At 37.1% G+C, this 24,483-nt stretch overlaps 1 protein-coding gene across 13 annotated transcripts in view; it reads left to right on the forward strand.

Annotated features, from left to right (window-relative positions):
- The window catches only part of KALRN (kalirin RhoGEF kinase), a 934,437-nt gene extending 914,439 nt beyond the window's left edge, over nucleotides 1-19,998 (forward strand). For all 13 annotated transcript variants that reach the window (XM_074301431.1, XM_074301444.1, XM_074301430.1 and 10 more), the window contains 6 exons: nucleotides 685-816; nucleotides 1,967-2,131; nucleotides 4,342-4,420; nucleotides 6,035-6,235; nucleotides 12,084-12,222; nucleotides 13,199-19,998. In XM_074301431.1, coding sequence (XP_074157532.1) covers nucleotides 685-816; nucleotides 1,967-2,131; nucleotides 4,342-4,420; nucleotides 6,035-6,235; nucleotides 12,084-12,222; nucleotides 13,199-13,744 — 1,262 coding nt within the window. In that variant the 3' untranslated portion in view covers nucleotides 13,745-19,998. The remainder of the gene's footprint in view (nucleotides 1-684; nucleotides 817-1,966; nucleotides 2,132-4,341; nucleotides 4,421-6,034; nucleotides 6,236-12,083; nucleotides 12,223-13,198) is intronic.
- The last annotated feature ends 4,485 nt before the right edge of the window (nucleotides 19,999-24,483 follow it).

Genomic DNA, 24,483 nt, shown 5'->3' on the forward strand with positions numbered 1-24,483 from the left:
AAGTAGATCAAGTCTCCAGACTTGAGGAAAGAAAGAAAGAAAGAAAGAAAGAAAGAAAGAAAGAAAGAAAGAAAGAAAGAAAGAAAGAAAGAAAGAAAGAAAGAAAGAAAGAAAGAAAGAAAGAAAGAAAGAAAGAAAGAAAGAAAGAAAGAAAGAAAGAAAGAAAGAAAGAAAGAAAGAAAGAAAGAAAGAAAGAGAGAGAGAGAGAAAGAGAGAAAGAGAGAAAGAAGAAAGAAAGAAAGAAAGAAAGAAAGAAAGAAAGAAAGAAAGAAAGAAAGAAAGAAAGAAAGAAAGAAAGAAAGAAAGAAAGAAAGAAAGAAAGAAAGAAAGAAAGAAAGAAAGAAAGAAAGAAAGAAAGAAAGAAGAAATATTAAGGCACTTGCCAGGATCACAGAGCTAGTGTCTGAAGCAAGATCCTGAGCCAGGTCCTCCCTTGGGCCAACTTCAACATCCTCTCCTATGATCTTCTCAAACTTCAAGGTTGAGAGAAGGAGAGGTCAGCTGGCAAAAATGGACATAGGAGAGGTGGGGGTAGGGAGGGAATAGGTCCAGAGAGAGTTAATATAATAAATATAACATAGCATAATATAATATAATATAATATAATATAATATAATATAATATAATATAATATAATATAATATAATATAATATAATATGATAATTTACCTTGGCCTTCCCCAGGTGTCCCAGCAGCACCAAACCGTCCCATTGCCCAAGAAAGGAGCTGTACCTCAGTGATTCTCCGGTGGCTGCCTCCATCCAGCACAGGAAACTGCACCATCTCAGGTTATACAGTGGAGTACAGGGAAGAAGGTACAAACCAACATCAAAGAGTTCCATGATCTCATTGTTTAAATGGGGCCTTCAGTGATGCAGCCCACAGTCCATCCATGTCCTCCAATAAGGTTACCACCATGTGGGAGAGAGGGCAGGTATCCAATGTGCTAGGAAAACTTTTGCACTTTCTCCTGATATTGCTAGTATACAAATAAAAGATGGGGCTCTGAAAAACAAGTATCACTTGCTTCTTTCATGGAAATAATTTGTCTTTTCCAGTTAGACACTTCTCTGATAACACTCTACATTTTTTGTTTTGCTGTCGCAACCCAAGAAATCAACAAAATAAAAGAAGAAATGATCTGGTTATATTCATTCAGACTATGTTGTAAATGACTTCTAATTGTCCCAAGAATACTTTCTCTTTCTTTTATGAGGACCCCATTCCTACTTAAAATCACTTACATCTGTGTCTGCAGACTTGAGTCCCAAAGTTAATGAACTTATTCCAACTCACAATAACTAACGTTTTTTAATCTTTTGTGGATGGACTAGTGACTTCTTGACTTTTGTTTTTCAGTAATTTTCCTTAGTCTCCCATCTTTCTGATAAACTATATTCTTTTGTTCTATATCTGCTTTATTCACATCCTTATGAAAGAGTTGAACACTTTGCAAAAAGTTAGAAAACAGATTTTCAGAAGTGTTTATAGTTCCGTAAAGATGGTCACTTTTATTGTGTAAAATATATTTTCTTTGGTGTGTAGTAATATATTTCTCAATTTCTCTGCCTACCACATTTTCTCCTCCTCCTCCTCCTCCTCCTCCTCCTCCTCCTCCTCCTCCTCCTCCTCCTCCTCTTTCTTCTTCTTCTCTTTGTTTCCCTCTCTGTGTCTGTGTATGTCTCTCTGTCTGCCTCTCTTTCTCTCACTCTTTGTCTGTTTGTCTCTCTGCCTCTGCCTCTCTCTGTGTCTCTCTGTGTGTCTATCTGTCTGTCTCCTCTCTCTATCTCTCTCTGTCTGTCTTTGTCTGACTGTCTGTGTGTGTGTGTCTGTCTTTCTATCTGTCTCTCTGTCCCTTTGTGTGTCTGGATTTTCTCTATCTCTCTGTCTGTCTCTATCTTTCTTTCTCTCTGTCTCTTTCTTCCCTACTTCCCTCCCCTTTTTTCTTTCTACTGGACTCCACAGGTTCCCAAGTCTGGCAGCAGTCTGTGGCTTCAACTTTGGATACTTATTTAGTCATTGAAGACCTGAGCCCAGGATGCCCTTACCAATTCAGAGTCAGTGCCAGCAACCCCTGGGGGATTAGCTTACCCAGTGAGCCATCTGAATTTGTGAGACTCCCAGAATATGGTGAGTACTGACAAGCCCCTTAAACCAGGGTTTCATTGATTTTCCAAGACACAGTAGAATAGAATTATTTCTTGATTTGTTGGGGATGGGGGAGATATCTCTAGGTGGGTTTTCCTTGAATTTACTTCATGCTATTAGTTCCAACAACTTTTTTTCTTAAACCCTTGCTTATTATGTACATTGATTAAACAATTTCTTTATATATATTGTGGAAGAAAAACTTGTTTGTTTAGCCAGCATTTATCAGAGAAAACTTATTTCCAAGTTGTTGTTTGTCCTTCATTCTCAAAGAGGAAGGTAACATTAGGGAAGTGATGCCTTGACTTGCAAGCAAATTGGATTTAAGTAAGGAAGGACTGTGCAAAATCACCAGACTCATTGGGTCCAGTGGCCAGATATTTATCAGGATGAGTGGAGATAGCCCTGGACATCTCTAAGGAAATACAGAGAGGGAAGGGGACAGACAGAGCGATAGAGATAGAAAAAGAGACAGAAACAGAGGGAGGGAGGGAGAGAAAGAGAGGAGAAGAAAAAGAAAAAGGAGGAGGAGGAAGAGGGATAGAATGAGGAGGAGGAAGAGAAGGAGGGAGAGAGGAGGGACAGAGAGAAAGACTGAAACAGAGAGAAGGGGATAAAGAAAGAGAGAGAGACAGAAACAGAGAGGGGGTCAGAAATAGATGGGGAGAGGGGGGAGAGAAGGGAGAGGAAGGAGGGAAAAAGAGGGGAGGGAGGGAGAGAGAGGGGGGATAAAATAAGAGAGGGAAGGAAGTGGGGAGAGGAAGAGAGCACCAAAGGGGCCATCACTTTCTTAAGTTTAGACAGACAATAAATGAAGGCCTGATTTGTAACATTTGCTGATTAATGAGGTGTAAATGCTCACCCTGAAAATTTAACAGTTGAATATCCTGAGCTGACTGAAGCTGGTTTCAACATTCCACTGATTAACACCCTAATCAATGCACAAGGAACCAGAATTCCTCCTAATTTGGGATTGATTTTCCCTTTAGAAATTGATTAAACCTCCAAAAAAGATCAGATATAAACATATTACCTTTTGGAACATTATTAAACATATATGTAGAATTCAGTTGAATCCAAAAGACTGAAGATATATTATTTATTAATATTTTGCTTTAAAAAAAAAAGAGAGAGACCATAACCTACTTTTACATTATGTAGAAGCCAAGACCAAAAATGCCTCCAAACATATGTTCTATTTCCACATACAGAAAATCATGACTGATAGACTCATTGAATTCTCAAGATTTGAGTGCTAACATCAGAGAAGGATAGGAAAAACCTTTCTCAATTCTGGGGCCTGAAAGAACAAACAAAAAAGGCAGTCCTGGTGGTCTTATTTATAATCCCCCCTACTAAGTCCAATGAATCACTATAGTACTGAATTAAAATTAAAATTAAAAACTAAAATCTATAAGGTGCCAGCATTGAGTCTGGCAAAAGTTTGGTGAGCCCATGGGGCAGAGAGGATCACCACCCTTCCTCAGAAACCATGAACTGGCCAGGCCAGATTGTAAAAAACAAAAACAAAAACAAAGTTTTCATGACAAGCAGCAAGGATCTGGTCAACTTCCAAGCTGGGTGAGAAAGGGAGATCCAGGCCAATTTTATTTCTACTTATAATTTTTTAAAAGTTATGCACAAAAGTTCATAATTTCATATACAATCCTCTTTTTTGTTCATTATAAGTTAAAATATTTTTGTTGATAATTGAATTAATAATTATTTTTTATTTTTATTTTTTAAAATTTTGTAAATTTTTATAATTATAATTTTTTTGACAATACATATGCATTTACAACATTATCCCTTGTACTCACTTCGGTTCTGAATTTTCCCCTCCTTCCCTCCACCCTCTCCCCTAGATGGCAGGCATTCCCATACATATTAAATATGTTATAGTATATTCTAGATACAATATATGTGTGCAGAATCGAATTTCTTGTTGCACAATAAGAATTGGATTCAGAAGGTAAAAACAATCTGGGAAGAAAAACAAAAATGCAAACAGTTTACACTCATTTCCTTCTCTAAGTGTAGCTGATTCTGTCCATCATTGATCAATTTGAACTATATAATTCTTTTTTTAAAGAATTTTTTGAAAGGAGAATCTTGGGGGGTGGGGTTCTGCAGGAGATGTCCATCTTCTGTGACATTCTCAGCTTCACCTATGTGCTTTCTCTCTTTCAAAGATGCTGCAGCTGATGGTGCTACCATTTCATGGAAGGAAAATTTTGACTTGGCTTACACGGAGCTGAATGAAATTGGAAGGTAATAAATACTGCAACTTTCCATGCTGGGGCTTTCCTGGAATAGAAAATCCCCATAAATGTATATGTTCACAGAAAGAAAAAAAAATTTTAGCTTTTTAAAAGTTTGAAAAAAAAAAGAAATAACCTGATATAGTAGACAAAAAGCAAGATTTGCAGAAAGAATTGGGTTAATGGCCCATCTCTGATACATACATGATGCATAGAACCTATCACAGGATAGAGTTAGAAAGTGCCTCAGAGGCTATCCAAGCCAGCTCTGACTTTACAGATGAGGAAACTGAGGCTTGGAGAGGTTAAGTAATTTGTCCAAACTCACACAGGTAATAAGTAAGCTATCAGGAAGGAAATTTGAACTCTGGTCCTCTAATGCCAGAGCTAGTGTTCTTTCTCTAAGAGTAACAAGAAGGAGTTGCTGATCTATGTTAGTAGAGGTTATTTCCACACTGGAAGATCCTTATGCTGATGAAAAGCACAAATCTGGACCAAAAATTAAAAAAAAAAAAAAAAAAACCTGAGTAATTAATGCTCATTCAAGGGGAAAAGTATGTGAATGTCTGCTAATCACAAGATCTGCATCCACAAAGAAGGCTATGGGGGACTGAGTGGGGAATCACACTATATAAAATTTTTACCTTTTTTGTTGTTGTTTGCTTGCATTTTGTTTTCTTTCTCATTTTTCCCCAATTTTTCTGATTTTTCTTGTGCAGCATGACAAAAGTGGAAATATGTTTAGAAGAACTGCACATGTTTAACCTAAATTGTATTATTTGCTCTCTAGGGGAGAGGGAAGGGGAGGTAAGGAGAAAAATTTGGAAGACAAGGTTTTGCAAGGTGAATATTGAAAACTATCTTTGCATGCATTTTTAAAAATTTTTTTCATGCATTTTTAATAAAGCTTTTTATTTTAAAAATATATGCACGGATAGTTTTCAGCATTCACCATTGCAAAACCTTGTCTTCCAAATTTTTTCTCACTCCCTTCTCCTCCCCTTCTCTCCTACAGCAATTAGGAGATTAACAATTAGCTCTCCTGAAGCAAGTAATCCATATGCTCAACATGTTTACATGTATTTTGAAAAATAAAAAGCTATTATTATTTTTTAACTAATCAAACCTTAAAAGAGACAAAATGGCAAACAAATGGACAAAGTAAAATGACACCAATTTTATTTCTTTTTTGATCCTCAAAGAATTAGTGTCAGCTAGAAGTCCATGTAGTGCAGGAGAACTAAACAGATAGATTGAGGTAAGAAAGAAATTTCCCAATATAGAACTGCCCTAAAACGAAATTGGTTGCCTCCTAAGGTAATGAGTTGCCATATTTAAAAATCATTCAAGCTGAAGCTAGATGACAACTTTTAGAGGATTTTGTGGAGAAAACTCCATGAATCAGCTAGGGGATTGGACTAAAGTGACTTCTAAGATCCTATGATTCTAGCTTCTTACCTCCCTGACACCAGGAAGCCTAGAAGGGAAGGGTTATCAACAAAAAGATTTATTGAACTTCTAATAAAATATTAGCATTTCCATGTTAATATTACAGATCCCTGAAAAAAATCTGGGGTTTGTTTGTGAATTTTGACAGAAGACTCTCTTTTTCATCTGATTCCAGGGGTCGGTTCTCCATCGTGAAGAAGTGCATTCACAAAGCTACTCGGAAAGATGTTGCTGTGAAATTCATTAGCAAGAAAATGAAGAAGAAGGAACAGGCAGCACATGAAGCTGCCCTCCTTCAGCATTTGCAGCACCCTCAGTATGTCACACTCCATGATACCTATGAGTCCCCCACATCGTACATCTTGGTATTGGAACTGTGAGTACCAACAGCCTCTCTCTAACATCATTTCTGTCCATTTAGGTGGCCACTGCCTGGCCTGTTGACCCCATATGGATGATGAAAAAAAGCATTGACGCTGGGGTCAGGGGACTTGAATTCAAAAATATTTACTAATTATGTGATTAAATGATTAAACTTCCATATCTCTCCAGAGTTCTATTAGCAATCATAGATTATTATTACATTATTTTCATTCATCCCTAGAAATTGGGCTGGAGTAGAAATGAATACTCCCCATTCTCCCATTCCATCCCCCAAAGCAATTTTTCCCTTGTAGATTCTAACTCCCCAAAGTGAGACAAATTACTCCAAAGTTTGGAGGAATTCAGTCAGCTCCCATTCCTCTTAACTCGGGAAAGAAGGGGAAATTTACAGCTCAGGCTATGAACAAACAGCCAATGTTCCATTGTTCTCTTGGAAAATAGGAGTAAAATAGATTCATTAGAAACACAGAATGTTAGCGTATAATACACTCTGTAAATCATCTAAACTAATCTCATTTTGCTGATCAGGAAACAAAGGCTAGAACCCTGACATCTCATAATACATCATGCAAATGTTCTACTGATATTCAACACCAATCACTAAACATTTATTGTGTTCATAACTACCAGGCACTGCCATACAAAGACAAAAATGAAATAATTCCTGGAATTCTACTGGAGGAATAACAAAAAAAAAAAAAGTATACATTATAGATAGCTAAATGGCACTGTGAATAGAGTGACATGCCAAGAGTCAGGAAGTCCTGAGTTCTAATTTGTCCTCAGACACTTACTGTATGATCCTAGGCAAGTCACCTAATTTAGTTTCCTCATCTGTCAAATGAGTTGGAGAAGGAAATAGCAAACCATTCCAGTATCTTTGCCAAGAAAACCCCAAATGGTGTCATAAAGAGTAGGACACGACTAAAATGACTCACCAACAAAGGATGTAGTTTTTGAGTTGAACTCTGAAAGAAACTAGTATATTTGCAGAAATGAAGGAAAGGAGAAATATATTCCATCTTCTACCTCTATGACACATCCCTCATACTTGGAATACTCTCCTTAGCTCTACTTCATCAAATCCTTCATAAAATTATAGGATTGTAGATTTACAGCTGGAATTGTTGCTTCTACCTCCCCTTCTGAGGACCGATTAAAAATGAATAGTAAAGGAAAGTGAGATATTTAGAGTGACTGGGTTTGTGAACTAGGAGATAAGTAATGAAAAAACAGTGATACCCTCCACAGAAATAGTAGAGTTCAAAAGCAAGTAGTTTTTTAGAGAAAGATAATAAGGTCTGTTTTAGACATGTTTTGAGATAGCTATGGAATATCCAATTTGAAATGTCTGTCAGTTGGTGATATGGGACATCATGATATTCAGAAGAAAGATATTGTATAAATAAATGTGTGTACATATAGACATATATGTGGGTATATATGTATATGTGTATACACACACATATATATATACATGCATTACAAATGCATGTGCATGTATTTGTATTTATACACATATATAATATGTGTTATCTGTCTAGAGAGAATAATTAAATCCATGAGAGTTGATGCAGATATCAAGAAAAAGAGTATAGAGGAGAAATGTAGGGCCTAGGACAAAGCCTTGAGTATATCCCATATCTTGAGGATGAAGAAAAAAATATAGTTTTGGGATATACTCTCAGACAGCTATAGTGATGCTTCTTCTGATTCCTATAAACACAATAAATTTTCTCTTCTAAATATAACAATATACAGGAAACACTTTTTTGATGAGATGAAATTTTTCAAAGGGATAGAAACTGGCCTGAAACTGTTCACAGGGACTGTTAGATTGATGATTCTAGTACTGATAGTTTGTTGTAATGATGGCCAGGAGCTGTTACCCAGGCTAACATACTGACTGAAATTTAATTTATGATTATATCAGGTTACTGGTAGGTAGAGCTGGTTTTTAATAAGACAGGGGAAGTTTTTCCTGTTTTGATACTTCTAAAAATATCTACCTCTTTCCACTCATCTCATTCTTATAATCAAAGGTGTTCCCTGCTATGAAAAGGAAGTCATTACACAAAGGGTTTGGATTCACCTCAGGGAATTTCCTCATTCTCTTACTTCATAGTTTCCACCTTAGAAACCTGGGAAATAGTATATTCATGGTCTTCCCTGGAATACGAGACTGATTCCCTACTCGCAAATACAAAGATCATAGAATCAGAGATTTAAATCTGGAACAGATCTGGATCTTAGAAGTGTAGGGAGACACAGGAGTTAACTACATGGTAAGACCTGTACTTTAGGAAAATCATTTTGGTAGTTGAATGAAGAATTCATTAAAATAATGAGAGATCAGAAGTAGTCAGGTTCATCAGCCAGCCATTGCAATAATCTGGGTTCGAGGTAATTAATGAAAACCTACATTAGAGATGGTAGTGTCAAAGAAGACATACATGTATATGCGTGTATATATGTATACATATATATTTTTCTGAATTATGATAGTCTTAAATAGGAGGACTCCTATGGTAAAAGCTCTTTCTCCCACAGACCCTGTCTTGACTTGCTATTCCCTAACTATTGAAGTGAAGACTTTTTAAAAATTCTCTTTCTCTTTTGACTTTCAGTCTCTCATTTTAGTGTTTCTGTGTTCCATGGCTCAGCCAGCCTATCCACTAGTTTCATAGACTAACATCTTTCTCTGCTACCTCCCTTAGCAAAATCTCAAGAGTCCTTCTTCTTTCCCGGATTTCCATTGTTCTTGCCACATGGGATCTTCCTTTTTCCAGCTGCTCTGTAACCAAACTTGTATGTCCCACAATTAGTTTGAGCTCCTTGAGATCTGACACTGTCTTGCTTATTTTTTTTGCATTCTGCACTGTTTAGTACTCAGTGGGTACTTAATAAATGCTTTTTCTTTCACTTGGTGTCTCCTAGGTACCAGTCCTAATGCCTTGAATTATACATACTTTATTTTTGCCAGTTATTCAAAAGATAGGGTAAATAGGAATAAGGAATATGTCCTACCACCTACCACATTTCTCAACCTCCTATTCTCAGGTTGAAATTTTAATTCTCTGAAAATTACACCTGATATTATATATAATGATCATGTAAAATATGTTCATATTTATTATATATTGCTCTTACATAATGTCTTTGCATGCAGTAAACGTTTTATACCTTCCATCATTCATGTGAATCATCCCCAGAATATACCCATGTGTTTTGACTAATATCCTCATTAGCAATTAACCTAAATGTGATAGTTTAGTCACTGGTCAAATAGTTCAGGTTCTTCTGCTGTGACTTGCTGCCACCTTTAGATATTCTATATCTCTATTATTTATAGGGGAGAAACTATCTCCAGTGGTCTATGTTCAGAGCCTAGAAGTGCCAGATAGAATTGTCCGCCATTTCTAGGTTGGATGCCATGTGTAGACTTCTTGAGACCTTGAATGAAGGTGTTTGTTGGCATGAAATTGACTGACTTTAGGTTTATCTTATTTCTTCTTCCAAGTAATCAATCAGCAAATATTTATTACTTGACTAATGTTTAAGGTTTTCCTAAATACATTTCCACAGAGGGAATCAATAAGTAATAAGGCTATCAAGCATTATAGTATTATATTTCACCCACCATGTATTGTCTATTATAGAAATAGCATAAGACACAAAGGAAAGGGAAGGGAACAAACACTTGTTACATGCCTATTTTGTGACAGTACTTTATAAATATTACATTAGTTGATCTTTACGACAGTCCTATAAGGAAGATCCCATTATTATCCCCATTTTATACTTGAAGAAACTAAGAGAATCACATAAGTAGGAAAAGTCTGACGCCATCTTTGACCTCAGGTCTTCCGAACTCCAGGATTATTACTCCATCTGCCATTGTTTCAACCTGTATGCCTAGTACTCTTAGAGGAATGGATCCCAATTACTCAATTACTTAATTCATGGAGAGTCAGAATTTTCTAACTAAAAGAGACTTAGATTTATAGTATGATAAAGGTAGAAGGGGACTTTAGTTCTCATTTAGACCAACCTCATTTTACAGGCCAGGAGAGAGAAGTAAATTTTCCAGGTTCCAACAGCTAGTTTGTGGCAGAGCTGTGGACAGAAAGCAGGTCTACTAATAAAATAGTCTTTCCACAAAACCACTTTGGTATGTGAGAATCTATAATACTGTAGACTGGGGATGGTGAGTCATTAATTACAGGGCACAGCTTTCTTGTGTCTATAATGTCTCCCCTCCCCTTGCCCCTGATGCAACTTTCTAGGTGCTATTCAAGGATCAGTACAAAAGCAAAATGAAAGCAAAAAAAAAACAACCCCAAAAACAAGAAATAGTGACCTCTGGTGGAGATAAAATGGCAATGTAGATGTGAAAATAAATACTTTAACAAGCATTTATTAAGTGCCTACTGAATGCCAGGGCCTGTCCTGGGTGCTAGGGATACAAAGAGAAAAAAATGGAAAAAATCTCCAGCCTCGTCTATGCTCATGGCATGCTGGTGAAAAATGTGTGTCTTTCCTCAATTTCACTCGGATACACCTCTTGGCAAATCTAAGTAGAACCCACAAGTACAGAGCAAATAGCTGCATTAGGAATCTGATTTCATGGGAATGACTAAGAGCAGGTTTTTACTTCTAGGCAGCACGGAAGCACGTTTTTAGGGATTCCTCCGATGCCTGGAGTTCTCTCCCTCTGCTCTATTGATCTCCCTGACTCCCTCTAAGTCCAAACTAAAATCCTACCTTCTACAGGAAGCATTCCCTTAATTCTAAGGCCTTCTCTCAGTCAATTACTTCCTATTTATCCTTGCTTTATCCTATTTATTGCTTGCTTTGCATATATTTGTTTGTATGTTGTTTCCTTCCTTAGATTATAAACTTGAGAGTAGGGATTGCCTTTTGCCTCTTTTTGTATCTCACAGGGGTGACATATAGTAGGTGCTTAATATTTGATTAATTGATTACATACCTCACATTGAAATCCAGAGTATGCTGGAATGGATCACTTTCAAAGTCCATATAATTATGTTCAGGCACAACTTAAAGGGACAGTAGTGAATGAATGATTCCTCTATTTTGCAAACTTACTTTTTAAAGACACTGAGGCCATTTCTTCTGGAAAAAAAAAAGTGAAAGCAATTAACAAAACAAAAGATTTTACAGATTTCATCATGGAAGACACTGTAATATGCTAAAATATTAATAAGAATAGTAACTGAAATTCTCCTAGGGGAGAAAACTCTGCTTCTGCTCTTACTAATCAGATCAACAGATATCTGCCTAGTTAGTGGTTAACACTTAGCCAGCATATGTCAGAGGCAGGTTTGGAACCTACTACACAACACTGACTCAAAGAGTGTGAATGCAAAACTTCTTTTTGTAGTAGTTCAGGTATTTTTTTTAGTCATGACAGATTTCTTCTGACTCTATTTGGGGTTTTCTTTGGCAAAGAGACCAGAGTAGTTAGTTATTTCTTTCTCCAGCTCATTTTGCAGATGAGGAAACTGAGGCAAAGGGCTAAGTGACTTGCCCAGGACCACCCAGCTAATGAATATTTGAGATTGATTTGAATTCAGGAACATGAGTTCCTGACTCCAGGCCCAGCTTTCTATCCACTGTGCCAACTAGTTGCCCTTTTTTATTGTTGACTTCATATTAAATGTAAATTCATGAGCATCCCCCCCCAAAACCTTCCCCAGCTTCAGATCCTGAAATGAATCTTTAGCTGAAACACATCTGTATCAAAATTAAATAATTTTACAGGCCGATCTTGATGGAGTTTGTTTTTAAACTTTTTTTTTCTTGTTTTATCTTTATAGGATGGATGATGGCCGACTCTTGGACTATCTTATGAATCATGATGAACTCATGGAAGAAAAAGTTGCTTTCTACATCCGAGATACCATGGAAGCCTTACAGTATCTACACAATTGCAGGGTTGCTCATTTGGACATCAAGGTAACAGGAAATATGAGAGGGGGCTGGCACTATGGTATCATTGATACAGATGGGGTAATTCTCCTCTATCAAGACAGGGAAATACTTCCTCTGTAAGTTATCATTTTAGAGAATTAACTAGAGCAGAGGCTCATGTACCCATCACATTCTAGAGTGGCAGAACCAGTTTAAAATACAATTAAGAAATATTTAATAAAACAAACTAAATCAATACAAAGGGATCCTTATATACAATTTTGTGGTCCCCATTTTTATTCGAGTCTGACACCATTGGCCTAGAGTTCAGGTATTCTGAGAGTCACATACCTAGCGTGTTTCAGAGGTAGAACCTAGATCCTCCTGTCTCTGAGATCAGCTCCCCATCCACTATTAGGGCCAAAAAAAAAAAAAAAAAAAGAAGAAGAAGAAGAAAAGAAAAGATATCAAATCCAATTTGTTTAGCCATTATCCTTAACTAATGTAATTACATCTTGATTTGTTTAGAAGGATCAAAATTCCAATGAATCTTAAGACTAGGGACAGCATTATGCAAGTGCTGGGGATGTAAAAAAGAGACAAAAGGCAATCCCTGCCCTCAAGGAGTTTACATTCTACCAGTTTCTTTTCTAGACAACTAAGATCAGTTTCTATATAATTAAAAAAATTATTTTGAAGTATAATATTATAGGAGGTTAGAATTAGAAGTTCAATGCCTATATTTTACAGATGAAGAAATTGAGGTTCAGAAAGCCTAATGCAATTAATCAGATGTCATCTTCCCAAGTTCAAATTTGGCCTCAGACATTTAGCTGTGTGACCCTGGGCAAGTCACTTAACTTCTTCAAACTCAGGTTTAGCATCTGTAAAATGGGGAAGGTTGTTGCTAGCTCAAATAAGAGAGCACTTGGAAAGCTCTAAAGTCACATATAAATGTTAGATATTCCAATCAGAAAAGCAAAATTTTCTCCTTCAGTCACTCTCTCTTATTGCTCTACAGCCAGAAAACCTGCTCATTGATTTACGGATCCCAGTGCCTCGAGTGAAGCTCATTGATTTGGAGGATGCTGTCCAGATCTCAGGTCATTTCCACATCCACCATTTGCTGGGGAATCCCGAGTTTGCTGCCCCAGAGGTGATCCAGGGCATCCCTGTGTCTTTGGGCACAGATATCTGGAGCATCGGGGTCTTGACCTATGTCATGTTGAGTGGGGTCTCCCCTTTTCTGGATGAGAGCAAGGAGGAGACATGTATCAACGTCTGTAGGGTGGACTTCAGCTTTCCTCATGAGTACTTCTGTGGGGTCAGCAACACGGCAAGGGATTTCATCAATGTGATGTTACAAGAAGACTTCCGGCGGAGGCCCACGGCAGCCACCTGCCTACAACATCCTTGGCTGCAGCCCCATAATGGCAGCTACTCCAAAATCCCCCTGGATACCTCACGACTAGCCTGCTTCATAGAACGCCGGAAGCACCAAAATGATGTTCGCCCTGTTCCCAATGTCAAGAGCTTCATTGTCAGTCGGATGAACCAGGGGACTTAAGCCTGCTCCTTGCCCTTGAGGCTTGACTGGGATGCACAGTGTGAGCAAAAATGAGCCGTTGTGGGGCTGTAAATAGTTCTGTGTTAAATCATTTGACTTCCTGAAGTTCCCCAGATTATGTGATGTACCTCATGCACCTTTTTCCAGTGGTTATTCAGTGTCTAAACAGTAAAACCCACCCTGAACCTAGGAGTTTTCTGATAGTGGGCTAATTACCCTCTTTATAAGGTTATTCTGCAAAGGCAGGGAATAAGCTAAGTGTTGGGATTGTGGAAAATAGAGTGAGGGTAGAAAAGGGCCTGCTTGGCTACTTTCAGGTGGACTTAGGTCAAAAAAATCATGATTTCCCAGTGGAGTCTTAAGTACAGTCAACTGAAGTTCATGCTCATGAGCTAATACAGAACTGAAAAGCATTCTCTATTGAAATCTTCAAAAACCACCACAGAATTCTGTGTAATAGAGGCAGCCCATCTATCAACTGCTCCAATTTAGGATCTTAGATATAACTCTTAAGACAAATATAAGTGAGCATACAGTAGAAAATATCCCACCCAGGTTCCAGAGTTTTATGATATATGTGTATATATGTACGTAAAATAGATATAGCTTTAAAATCAATCACCAGTACCTTTCTGTGCTAGAGTTAAAACAGTTATTTCTAGGAGCAGTAAGTCGTTTTGACTTAAGCACAATTAGATGATGGATTTTTTAAAAGTATTTTATAAAACCTTGTACAGAAAATCTTTTACCAAAACTGGAGGAATTGATGTTACCCCTTTTTTCCTGTATCTCTATGAGTAACTCCTGACTTTGCTTCCAGCCGAAGGTTTATTTGATAATTTGAACACTGAATTGTGTCTATAAATTCTCCTGTTTCATTGACAGCTCAGAAATTATCTGGTAGAGAAATCTGCTGGAGAGCTAGGCTAGCATGGAATTTAAATTTTGCACATCCATTCATGGATAATGAGCAAATCCAGGGATCTATTTTTATGCCTCCACCTGACTTTGAAATAGGTCCATGAATATAATATGTTCATTTGATGGGGCCATTAGAAACCTTTCTTACAGTTCTTAACCTCGAGGGAGCAGAATTCTGGTTTCTTCTACAGAAATGCATCAGACATTGGGAATCTTCCCTTGTATCTCTATCTCTGCTAACATCACTGATATGTGTCTACTAGGATAAAGCAGCCATCTATCTCTCTTCAAAAGACCTGGAAAAAGCAAAATTCCTGTGGAAATGAGTGAGAATGCTCTCTCTTTTGGTTCCTGGATTTCCAAATGCTATCAAAACCAGTTTTTTGTGGGACACTCATTTTAGGGAGCTGGAATCTGCCTTCTCCTGAAAAAACTTCTCCTAACATCACTTGAAAATCAGACTGAAGGACATCAAGGAGACATTTCATTTTGAAGCCATGAAACAAAGTCCCATAGATTATCCAAAAGGAGCATTGTTTTCCTTGGGACTGCAGCAGATGTTAATCCTTAGGTAGGCATTTCTTTGAACTCCCCAAACCAATTTGAAGTTTGATGTTGCTCTCTAGACTAGAGGACGCTGCCTCAAAATAAGGCTATATTACTAATTTCCCTTTCTTCTTTGGTAGAAGCAAAAAGTGCTAAAAACTGAGTATTTTTATTCTAACTTTATATAAGATCTTACCCATACTTTCCAGGATGTCTTTTAAAATGTACTATCATACATCTGACATTTTTAAGCCTAACTGAATTATCTACCCAAATAAGATTTCCCAGAATTCCTTCTCTCTTCCAACAGGAAGGATCCAAATCCTGCAGTACAGAGAGTGCAAGCAGATCATTTGGGAATGGTTCCCCAGCATCCCTCTGCATGTTTGGGTGGGGAAAAAATATTGAAACTCAAACCTGAATTAAGATAATGTCCAGAAACCTTTCATCTCACAGTGGAAATGTAGAATTAGTAATAGCTCACTAAATATTTTTCACAGTATTAAAAGGCAACTTCATCATCTACCTTTTCCCATCTCCACATCATCCCTAAAATCTCCTCGAGTTTATGTATTAATAAATTAGTAGTAAGTACAAGCAATAAGACTAGGTAGCACTTAGTATTTTCGGGATTAACCAAATATGTGTAAACCGACTCTGACTGTATTTGTTTTCTAGCTTGTGAATGGCCTTGGGTTACCTATTCAGATGCCTTGGAGACTATTGAATTGCTCTCTGTATGCTCCATTCAAACAAAAACACACACAATTTGTGATTTAAAAAAAAAAAATCATCTAAATTCCTAAGACTTCCATAGTAAAAAAAAAAAAAAATCAATATAAAACATATGATGGACCCTAGCCTAGGATCTATTTTGCAGAGGGAAGGTTTCATGACTTGTTTTTCACTGTTGTAGAATCATTTAATTTTCAAAAGATGCTACACCATTTGGTTTGTCCATTCTTTCTACCTAGACAGATGGTCTGAACAGCTCTCTTGAATATCAACAGAGTTATCATGGCCAGGCAAAACACAGCTGAGTTTTGGTCTATAAAAAGTAGAGCCTAGACTAGGAGAAATGCAGGTTGGGGATAATGGCCAAAGAATGGAGTTGGGGAGGCAATGTGGAAGAGAAGTAGCCATTTGTAATATATTAGCTACAGTAAGGGCTTCTGTTTCATCAGTTTTGTGATGACCCACAAGTGAAGTTGCTTAGACTGGTCTTAGAATAAATGACTGGAAATGTTCAGATGAAAGCATGGTATGGTGGGAAAAAAACAATAGATTTGAAGCCAAAGGAACTGAGTTCAAATCCCCAGCTCTGTCATTTACTCCCTGTAAAATGTTAGACAAGGCACTAAACCTCTTGCGTCTCAGTTTCTTCATCTGTAAAATGATCAGATTGAACTAGATAACCTTCTAGCTCTAAATCGATGGTCCTATGAAAAGATATTTTTGATGGTCTCATTGGGTGTTGTTAATTAGAGCCAAAGCATAATTACTGATGTCAGAATAAAAATGTATATGTATGTATATGTGCATACATATGCATATATTTATGTATATATACATATATATGTATATATATGTATGTATGTGCATATATATATACATATATATATATATATATATATATATATACATGTATATCAGAGGCCACAAGGGAAAGTGAGGAATTACTCATTTAATTTAGCCAGAGAATTCCTTAACAGTGAGAATCATCATATACATAATTCTCTGCCCTTCTAGACTATATGGTCTAGCTTAATTCCAAGAATTCTCCAAATTAGTGCTTAAATAAGAACCAAAACCATGGAATCTTAGACCTATTAAATAATTTTCTTTTTCAAAATTGGGTAAATGGAAAATAGAATTTGGTGTATCATGTAGCAGTCATTTATGGTAAAAGAAATAAAAAGCATTTGAGACCATTTCTTTGCATAGCTAGAACCAATTATCATACAACTTCAAAGAGCATGAATTCCAATACATGTGATTACTTCACTGGATTTATCATTCAGACTAATGAAGACCTCGCTGTGTCTGTCCTGAACCAAAGATAATTTACAGAATTCCTAGGGAAGGAGGAAAATTTTCACTTCTGCTAAAATTGTAGTAGGCCTTAAAAATAAGTTTATTGGGCGTGGCCAATAAAACTATCCCATTTATATAGGCTACTCAAATTCTTTATTAAGCCAATATTGTCCAAAGTGGCTTTATGCTCATTGGGTAGGGTTTCTTTTATTAGGATAAGCATAAAGAGGGTTAAGTATTAGGAAGAAAGGTAAAGATAATATAAATTAATTTGGAATGATTTGTCCCTTCCAATCTGGTTTTAAATTAGAGCCTAAACAGCCTCTTAAAATGCATGAGAAAAGTTGAGAGTGAATTGTGGGAATAGGAGGGTGGGGAGAGGGTGGATTTTGGATTTCTCAAAGTCACAAAACAATATAGAAGAAGGGAGGGAGTATAAGAAGGGGAAGGAGAAATGTTGACTTTGGTGCTTTGTGGTCTACTTTAAAACAGTTGTGCCTTTCAGAGGGGAGGATGGGAAATGCTGAAAACTGTCATTTTTAGCTTTTCTGAATTTTTGATACACGGGCCTTGCTTTTCTTGCTTTTCTCAACAGAAGAAAAAGGATGGGAAATTTGAGCCCAGAGCAGAGCCAGGAATTCCACGTTTTCTCATTTTAGTGTGAATCTTGACTTCTTCCTTCTCTGTAAAATATGTCATAGAATCCTTCTGGCCTGAATGTAGCCCATGGGCAAAATAGAGGTGGGAAGGGGGTTATAGCTCATTGAATCTCTTTAGGATTGTACCAGTTAATCATATCTGAAACAGACTTTGGATAAAGTGCTACACACTGCCAATGTTGACTATTTTGTTGCCCATTTTAAACAAACTTCTTAAAATTCCAGTTTTTCCAATATTCAACTCTTTAGGGTATCATTTGCCAGCTTATGAGTCTGGATTCTCCTGCAAGATTCATAGATGAAAATATTACATGCTTCTTACCTTACTATTACTTGGTCTTTTTTGGACCAAATCATTATTTTAAAAAATCCACTGCCTGGAAAGATGGGTAGGGGAGATGCCCTAGTGAATAAAATCCAACCTCAACCAGCCCCGTTTCTTCTTAGGATTTTTGTTTTATTGATATGCTGGATTCCTCTCCCACCCTCTACTTTCCATACCTTACTGACTGAATGATTGCAAAATACCATGTTACCAAGTTTTACAGAACTTCTCTTGTGTTTCACTGGTAACTAACATCCCTGATAAATCAAGGGTACAGGTGTAGAGGGTAGATATTGTTGGGGTTGGGCTTTCAGCGGGAAGAACGATGTTCCTCTAGTTTCTTCTACAGAAATGCATCAGACATTGGGAATCTTCCCTTGTATCTCTAGAGGCATCAGCCCTTTTGAGGGCTTTTGAGAGTAACCTATTAAAAAACAATTTTCTGTGGCCTAAAACTGTGTATATTTGCTAGTCATTCTGGCTCCTCACTGACTGGAAGGACCCCAAATTTGGGTCCTCAAGGCCCTGTGGGAACAAAGGTGTTATAAATGAGAAATTAGTGGTGATTTCTGTGTGTTTACAAAAACCTTTGCTCCATTTCTGCAATCAAAAGCCCCTGCAAATAAGGGGAGAGAAATTATGACTCCAGCTGCCCTACTGGCTGGGTGGCACTGCCAACAACCACTCACTCAGGGTGAATGATGACTGATGCTTGGGTGAGTGGGAAGGAGTGTGAACACCATTCATTCCACTCCCTAGATATGAACTCCTACAAGGAGTCTGGGATAGGCAAACATATTTGTAGGCTTATCAGTTTTTTGTATTTATTTGTAAAGCTGTGTTAGGATTTCCCTTAGTTTTCTAAAAAAAAAAAATCTAGGGACCATTTAAAAATTGTAAATAAAACCATGGAGAGGGGACAGGGGAGATGCCCCTGACATTCACATATGCACCAAAAAAAGAAAGAACTATATTAATACTTGTCTTTAAGTACTATGAGATCTTCATTTGTTTCATTAATTGATATTGTGAATAAATTTTTCCCAGAGAACTTGGAATCTGGGCATAAATATCTGACTTTTTTAAAGGTTGTTTTTGGGGGTTTTTTGTTTTTATTTTTGTTTTAAGTGTGAGAAATCTATACAGGAACATAGAAAAAAACTGGCCATGTTTTCTGTGATATGATTAAGTTTCTTCCTCACTTTTAACAAACTTAGAAGCTAGAGGAGGACAAAAAGCAATCATTTTAAGATAACTTTCAGTCCTCAAAGACCAGTATAATGGCTCCTATGAGGAACCATTCTACAAGGGACATACTGACACTGAACCATTCGACTGATTCAGTTTTCCTGCCAATTTGCTCACTGGTAGATTTAGAAAATGAGAGTCTTGATCATGTTCCCATTTGGGGTTCATTCTTTCCACTCTATCAGAAAGCCATGATTTTGCAAAGTGTGGGTAGGTAGGAAGGGAAGATGACGGGATGGAGTGAATGGAAAGAGAGATAAATTAAATAAATAAAGAGAATCCCATATCATGAGGCTGAATGTATACAACTAGCCTGGTACTAGCAGGGCATGTTGGCACTCAGCAAATCCTTGACTGACTAATTGATCGATACTGCCATCAGTAATAGATTCACATTTTGGAATGCTATGGTGACTGTTACCATGCCATCTATCAGAAGGCTAATTCTGTGCTGTCATTGTGGTCTTTGAACATGAAGCTAGCAAAACCAACATCTCACTAAACTTAAGCCATATCTCTCATCTCTGTGTCTCATAATTTTTTTTAATTTTTGTTTTTTGACCCTGGTGCTTTGACTTCAATATCTGCTGAACAGTTCAGTCTGCTCTCTTGAAGGGGGAAAAAAAATGAATGGAAGGTAGAATAAATGTGGGAGATGTGGCAACCTTGAACACATTTCTTTCAGAATGAGAGCCAATCTCTAAGGGAAGGTATTGATTTAAGGACAAATAGGTGAAAAAAGACTGATCTGTATCTGCATGCACATATAGTGTATGATGTCTATGTCTATCTTATAGTCCATATGCAGAATATATCAGAGAAACATAACAAGAGGCAATGTGATGTAATGGTGACTTTTAGTCAGACAACCTGGCTTCTAGTCCTAGTCCCACATGCAGCCCCCAGACCCAAGTTTCATCATCTATAAAAAGGGGATAATGATACTGGTACTGATCTACTTCATAGGGTGGTAGTGAAGATAAATGAGATCATGTATGTAAATGCCCTATAGAAACATAAGCTATTATTATCATCATCACTTTACAGAGAGGTCATTTCATCTCTCAAGGTCTAAGTTTTACAGTATGAAAAAAAAAAAAGGGGGGGTTGAGCTAGATGAACTCTCTAGAGTTTCTTTTACCTCAAAAAAGCTATAATTCTGTGATTCTTGACATAAAAATGTCCAGATTGGGCAATATTCGAAATTGGAAAATCATTTCCAGCTATTTAAAACTATTAAAACTGATTAGAGCTAAACAGAACCAACAACTTCTGCTCCAGTGGGAGCTAGTTCTTTACTTTTCAAAGACATCAAAGCAAAGGACCCCAAACTTAAGACATCCCACTGACTTTTTGTTTAGTTTGTTCTGCTGATCTGGGTCAAAAATAACTTTGCATTTGAATTATTAATAACTCCTTTTACAAGCACATAGTGGCAGCTTAGAGTAGTCAAGGAGACCTGGATTCAAATCCGTCCTCCAACACTTAATTAGCTGTATGACCCTGAGCTTTTCTGTACTTCAGGCAATTCTTTAAACTACTCATGGAAATCAAGGAGGAGTAGTGCTTGTGTTTGTGGAGGGAATTTTGGCGCTGTGATTTCCCTCTTTCCTCTGGTAAAATCACAAATCTTATTCTTTATCTTCAGACCCTTCAGTGAATGACTCAAATTGGTTCTGGGAACTTGAGGTGGGCCCTTCTGGCCATACATATAAGGGGCTAATATGTGGGCAAGTTTCTCCATATGGACCATAATTCAGAGGCATAGAAGTACACTCAATCACATTAGACTTTGTTAAAAATCAACGAAAAAAAAAGAGGAAAAACAACAATGAAAAAAATGCCACTCCACAGTATTGATCAATAGCTCAATATTTTCAAGGTGCAAAAGAATTCCACAGCCTTAATTATTTCAGTGTCTTGCTGGTCTGCCTTAAGTGTATCTTCTGTTTTATGGTAATTTTTTTTTTTTAATTTTGTATACATACAATGTCGTTTTGTAAAGGTAGGTTGTAAATATTTTATTTCTAAGTCAGATCCCTCATGTGTCATGTTGTAAAGTGGTGATCTGATGTCATGTTTATGATTAAAAACAGTCAATGTTACAAGCTGCAAATGAAGCTTCAAAATGTACATCTCATGTGTTATTGCATTCCTATAAATATACTCTACTAAAGATTCTGTTTCTGGTTTTCTTCTGTTTGGTAGATGGTTTCTGAGTTTTTTTGGGGGGAGGTTTCTGATTAAAAATATTTTTAAAGCAAGAAGTCCAACTTTCAAAGAAACATGAAGACAATATGATTTCCCTGCCCCAAACAGTGTTCCCTGGTCACTACTCTGTGTGTGTGTGTGTGTGTGTGTATAATTATAATATTATACATATATTATATATTTATATCTGTGTGGGGTATATGTATGTGTGTGTATGTGCAGAGAAAGAGAGAGAGAGAAAAAGTGCTTAATATATACTCTTTAATTCATTTAGTATAATAATGTTTTTATTTTATTTTTTTCCTTTTTTTATTTATAATTTTTTGACAATATATATGCATGAGTAATTTTTTTATAATATTATCCCTTGTATTCATTTTTCCAAATTATCCCCTCCCTCCCCTTGATGACAGGCAATCCCATACATTTTACATGTGTTACAATATAGCCTAGATACAATATATTTGTGTAAATAGTATAATAAAGTTAAGAACATTGTATCTTGAAGTCTGGCAAAAATCAACAAGTATTTTTTTAACTGCCAGCTAGTACCAGTAATACAAAGACAATGAAAAGTTGGTTCTTCCCTGAATTGGTGATGTGTTCTTTTTTCTCTCTTCCTCTAGTCTATCTCTATTTGTATTGTACTAGTTATATTAATCATAGGATGCATTAAATCCTTTTGTTGCAAAAAAAAAAAAAAAAAATACAAAGACAAAAATGAAATCATCCCTGCCCTGAAGAAGCTTACATTCTATCCAGAGAAGTAGGTAGGAAAGTTACATCCTCATCAAATGAAGGCAGCATGGGATAGTGAACAGAACACTGGACGTAATATCATGTGTAGCCATGAGGCAGGATTTGGAAGTGAAGAGTGAATAAATAAATTTACCAAGTCCCAGTTAGCAGAACAGTTGCAGAAATCTCAAAATTCTTTCCTAAAAGACAGATCACTTCTAAATGGACCAGATAAAATAAATTTTAGATATTTATTTAGATAAATATCTAAATGGATCAGATATTTATTCAATCAAATAAAGTTTTATTGCACATGATTATCTTCAGTTCTAGGTAGCAGTGTCCTTACATTTGGCTATTGACTGTTCCCACCTCCTGTATATTTCCTGTAATCCTTCAGTTTCTCATTCCTGGTGAAAGCTATGCTTCCTCTCAAACTCTCCTGCAGCTAAGGAACTACACTACTCATGCACAATCTCAATTTGGAGGTGACCCCCCTTGTCTCCAAAAAAAAAGGAAAAGAAAATTTAATCTCAATAACATCATCTCTGAAATGAAATCTTCTGCAGTGAAATGTATTTGCTTTGATGAAGCTAAAGTGTCTAATCTATATTTGGCTTATAACAGAAGAGATGGACAGGACAAGTAGGAAGAAATAGCTTAGAGGTATATAATTAAATTAATTTCAACCAAGTGCCTCCACAGCCCAATTGGGGGAATGGGTTGTTGTCAACCATCCAGTACGAGGGAAGACCACTACACATTGCTTGCCATTACTTCCTCAGATCCTCAGATGTCACCGTCTGCTCTAATTCTGTCCTCTATTTCCTCCAGTTAGAGCGAGTTCCTGGAAAGCAAGAACTGTCCATTTTTCTGCTTATGTCCCTGGCACTTAACGCAGTACTTGGCACATAACAAAGAATTTTCATGTCCAAGTTAAACTTCTGACAGATGTTCCTTAATGGAGAAATGTACCCACACACACACAAATGTGAGCCACAAATGTGGCAACGAAACTGATTTGTCCAAGTCATTGACAGAACTCAGAGCAGGTACACATAGAATATGTGCCAGACAGCAGAGAGAAGCTCTCCATTGGGACTGTTAATGGAATTTTAAATATAATCCAGGAAGGACTGATTTCTAAACTGGGAATTGCTGGAAGTGCATCAAGTAGACAACAGATAAGAGTGCCAGGAAATATGGTTTAATTAATTACTTTCAGAGAGGGTAATGGGTCTTCTGACCTTTGAACTTCTGTGGAGAGCTTGCTGGATGAAGGCTAAGCTTGTATACATAAATCACAAGTAGGAAGGAAGGGGGGAGGGGGTAGCAACACAATCAGTTTTCAGGGCCTGAGAGGTGCCCCACAAGCCCATGGCTCCAGGACAATATGACTGTTCTCAGATCCTGTAGAACCAGGATTTCCAACCTCGAGGATCATTCCTTGCTGAGGTAGAGATCCTATAAGGAGAACAGGTTCTGCAGTCTTCGATTCACTTCACTTAACCCACACAGGAGACCTTTGTCAAGAATTGATCATTTCAAGCTGCAGAGTGAAAACTGACTCCAAATCAGAATCTGCTGGGAAAATCTAAATTATGGTGTATTCCTTACACATATTATCTCAATTAAAATGAAAATCATAATTCTCTTCACAGACAAAGGAATCCTAGAGTTCACCCAAAAGGGAATCCCCTGAAATCTCTAGTGTAGGAAGGTGAAGGCTTCTTCTTCTTCCCTGTTGAATGAGATGAGGTGAGATCTTTCAAGACAGTTGTGAAAATCGAGTAAGGCTTCATCTACTTCAGTGTAGGCCTGAAGGACTCTGAACATCGAATCAAGGACATAATTGCCCCCTCTCATGATATCTCCTCCCTATTTCAGCCAAATATGGGCAACTATGTACTTACTGGTCAAGTTCAATTTCAAGGGCAGATCTCGAGTTTAGAATGTAAGACTCTCAGCCAATGACGATGAGGGCCAGTGGTGGGAGGGGGTGTTTTGCGTTAGGGATTAAAGGTGCTGATCCTGCCCACTGGAGGCGCTTCCTCTCT

The sequence above is a fragment of the Sminthopsis crassicaudata genome, chromosome 3 (genome assembly GCF_048593235.1).
Source record: "Sminthopsis crassicaudata isolate SCR6 chromosome 3, ASM4859323v1, whole genome shotgun sequence".
NCBI classification, from domain to species: domain Eukaryota; kingdom Metazoa; phylum Chordata; class Mammalia; order Dasyuromorphia; family Dasyuridae; genus Sminthopsis; species Sminthopsis crassicaudata.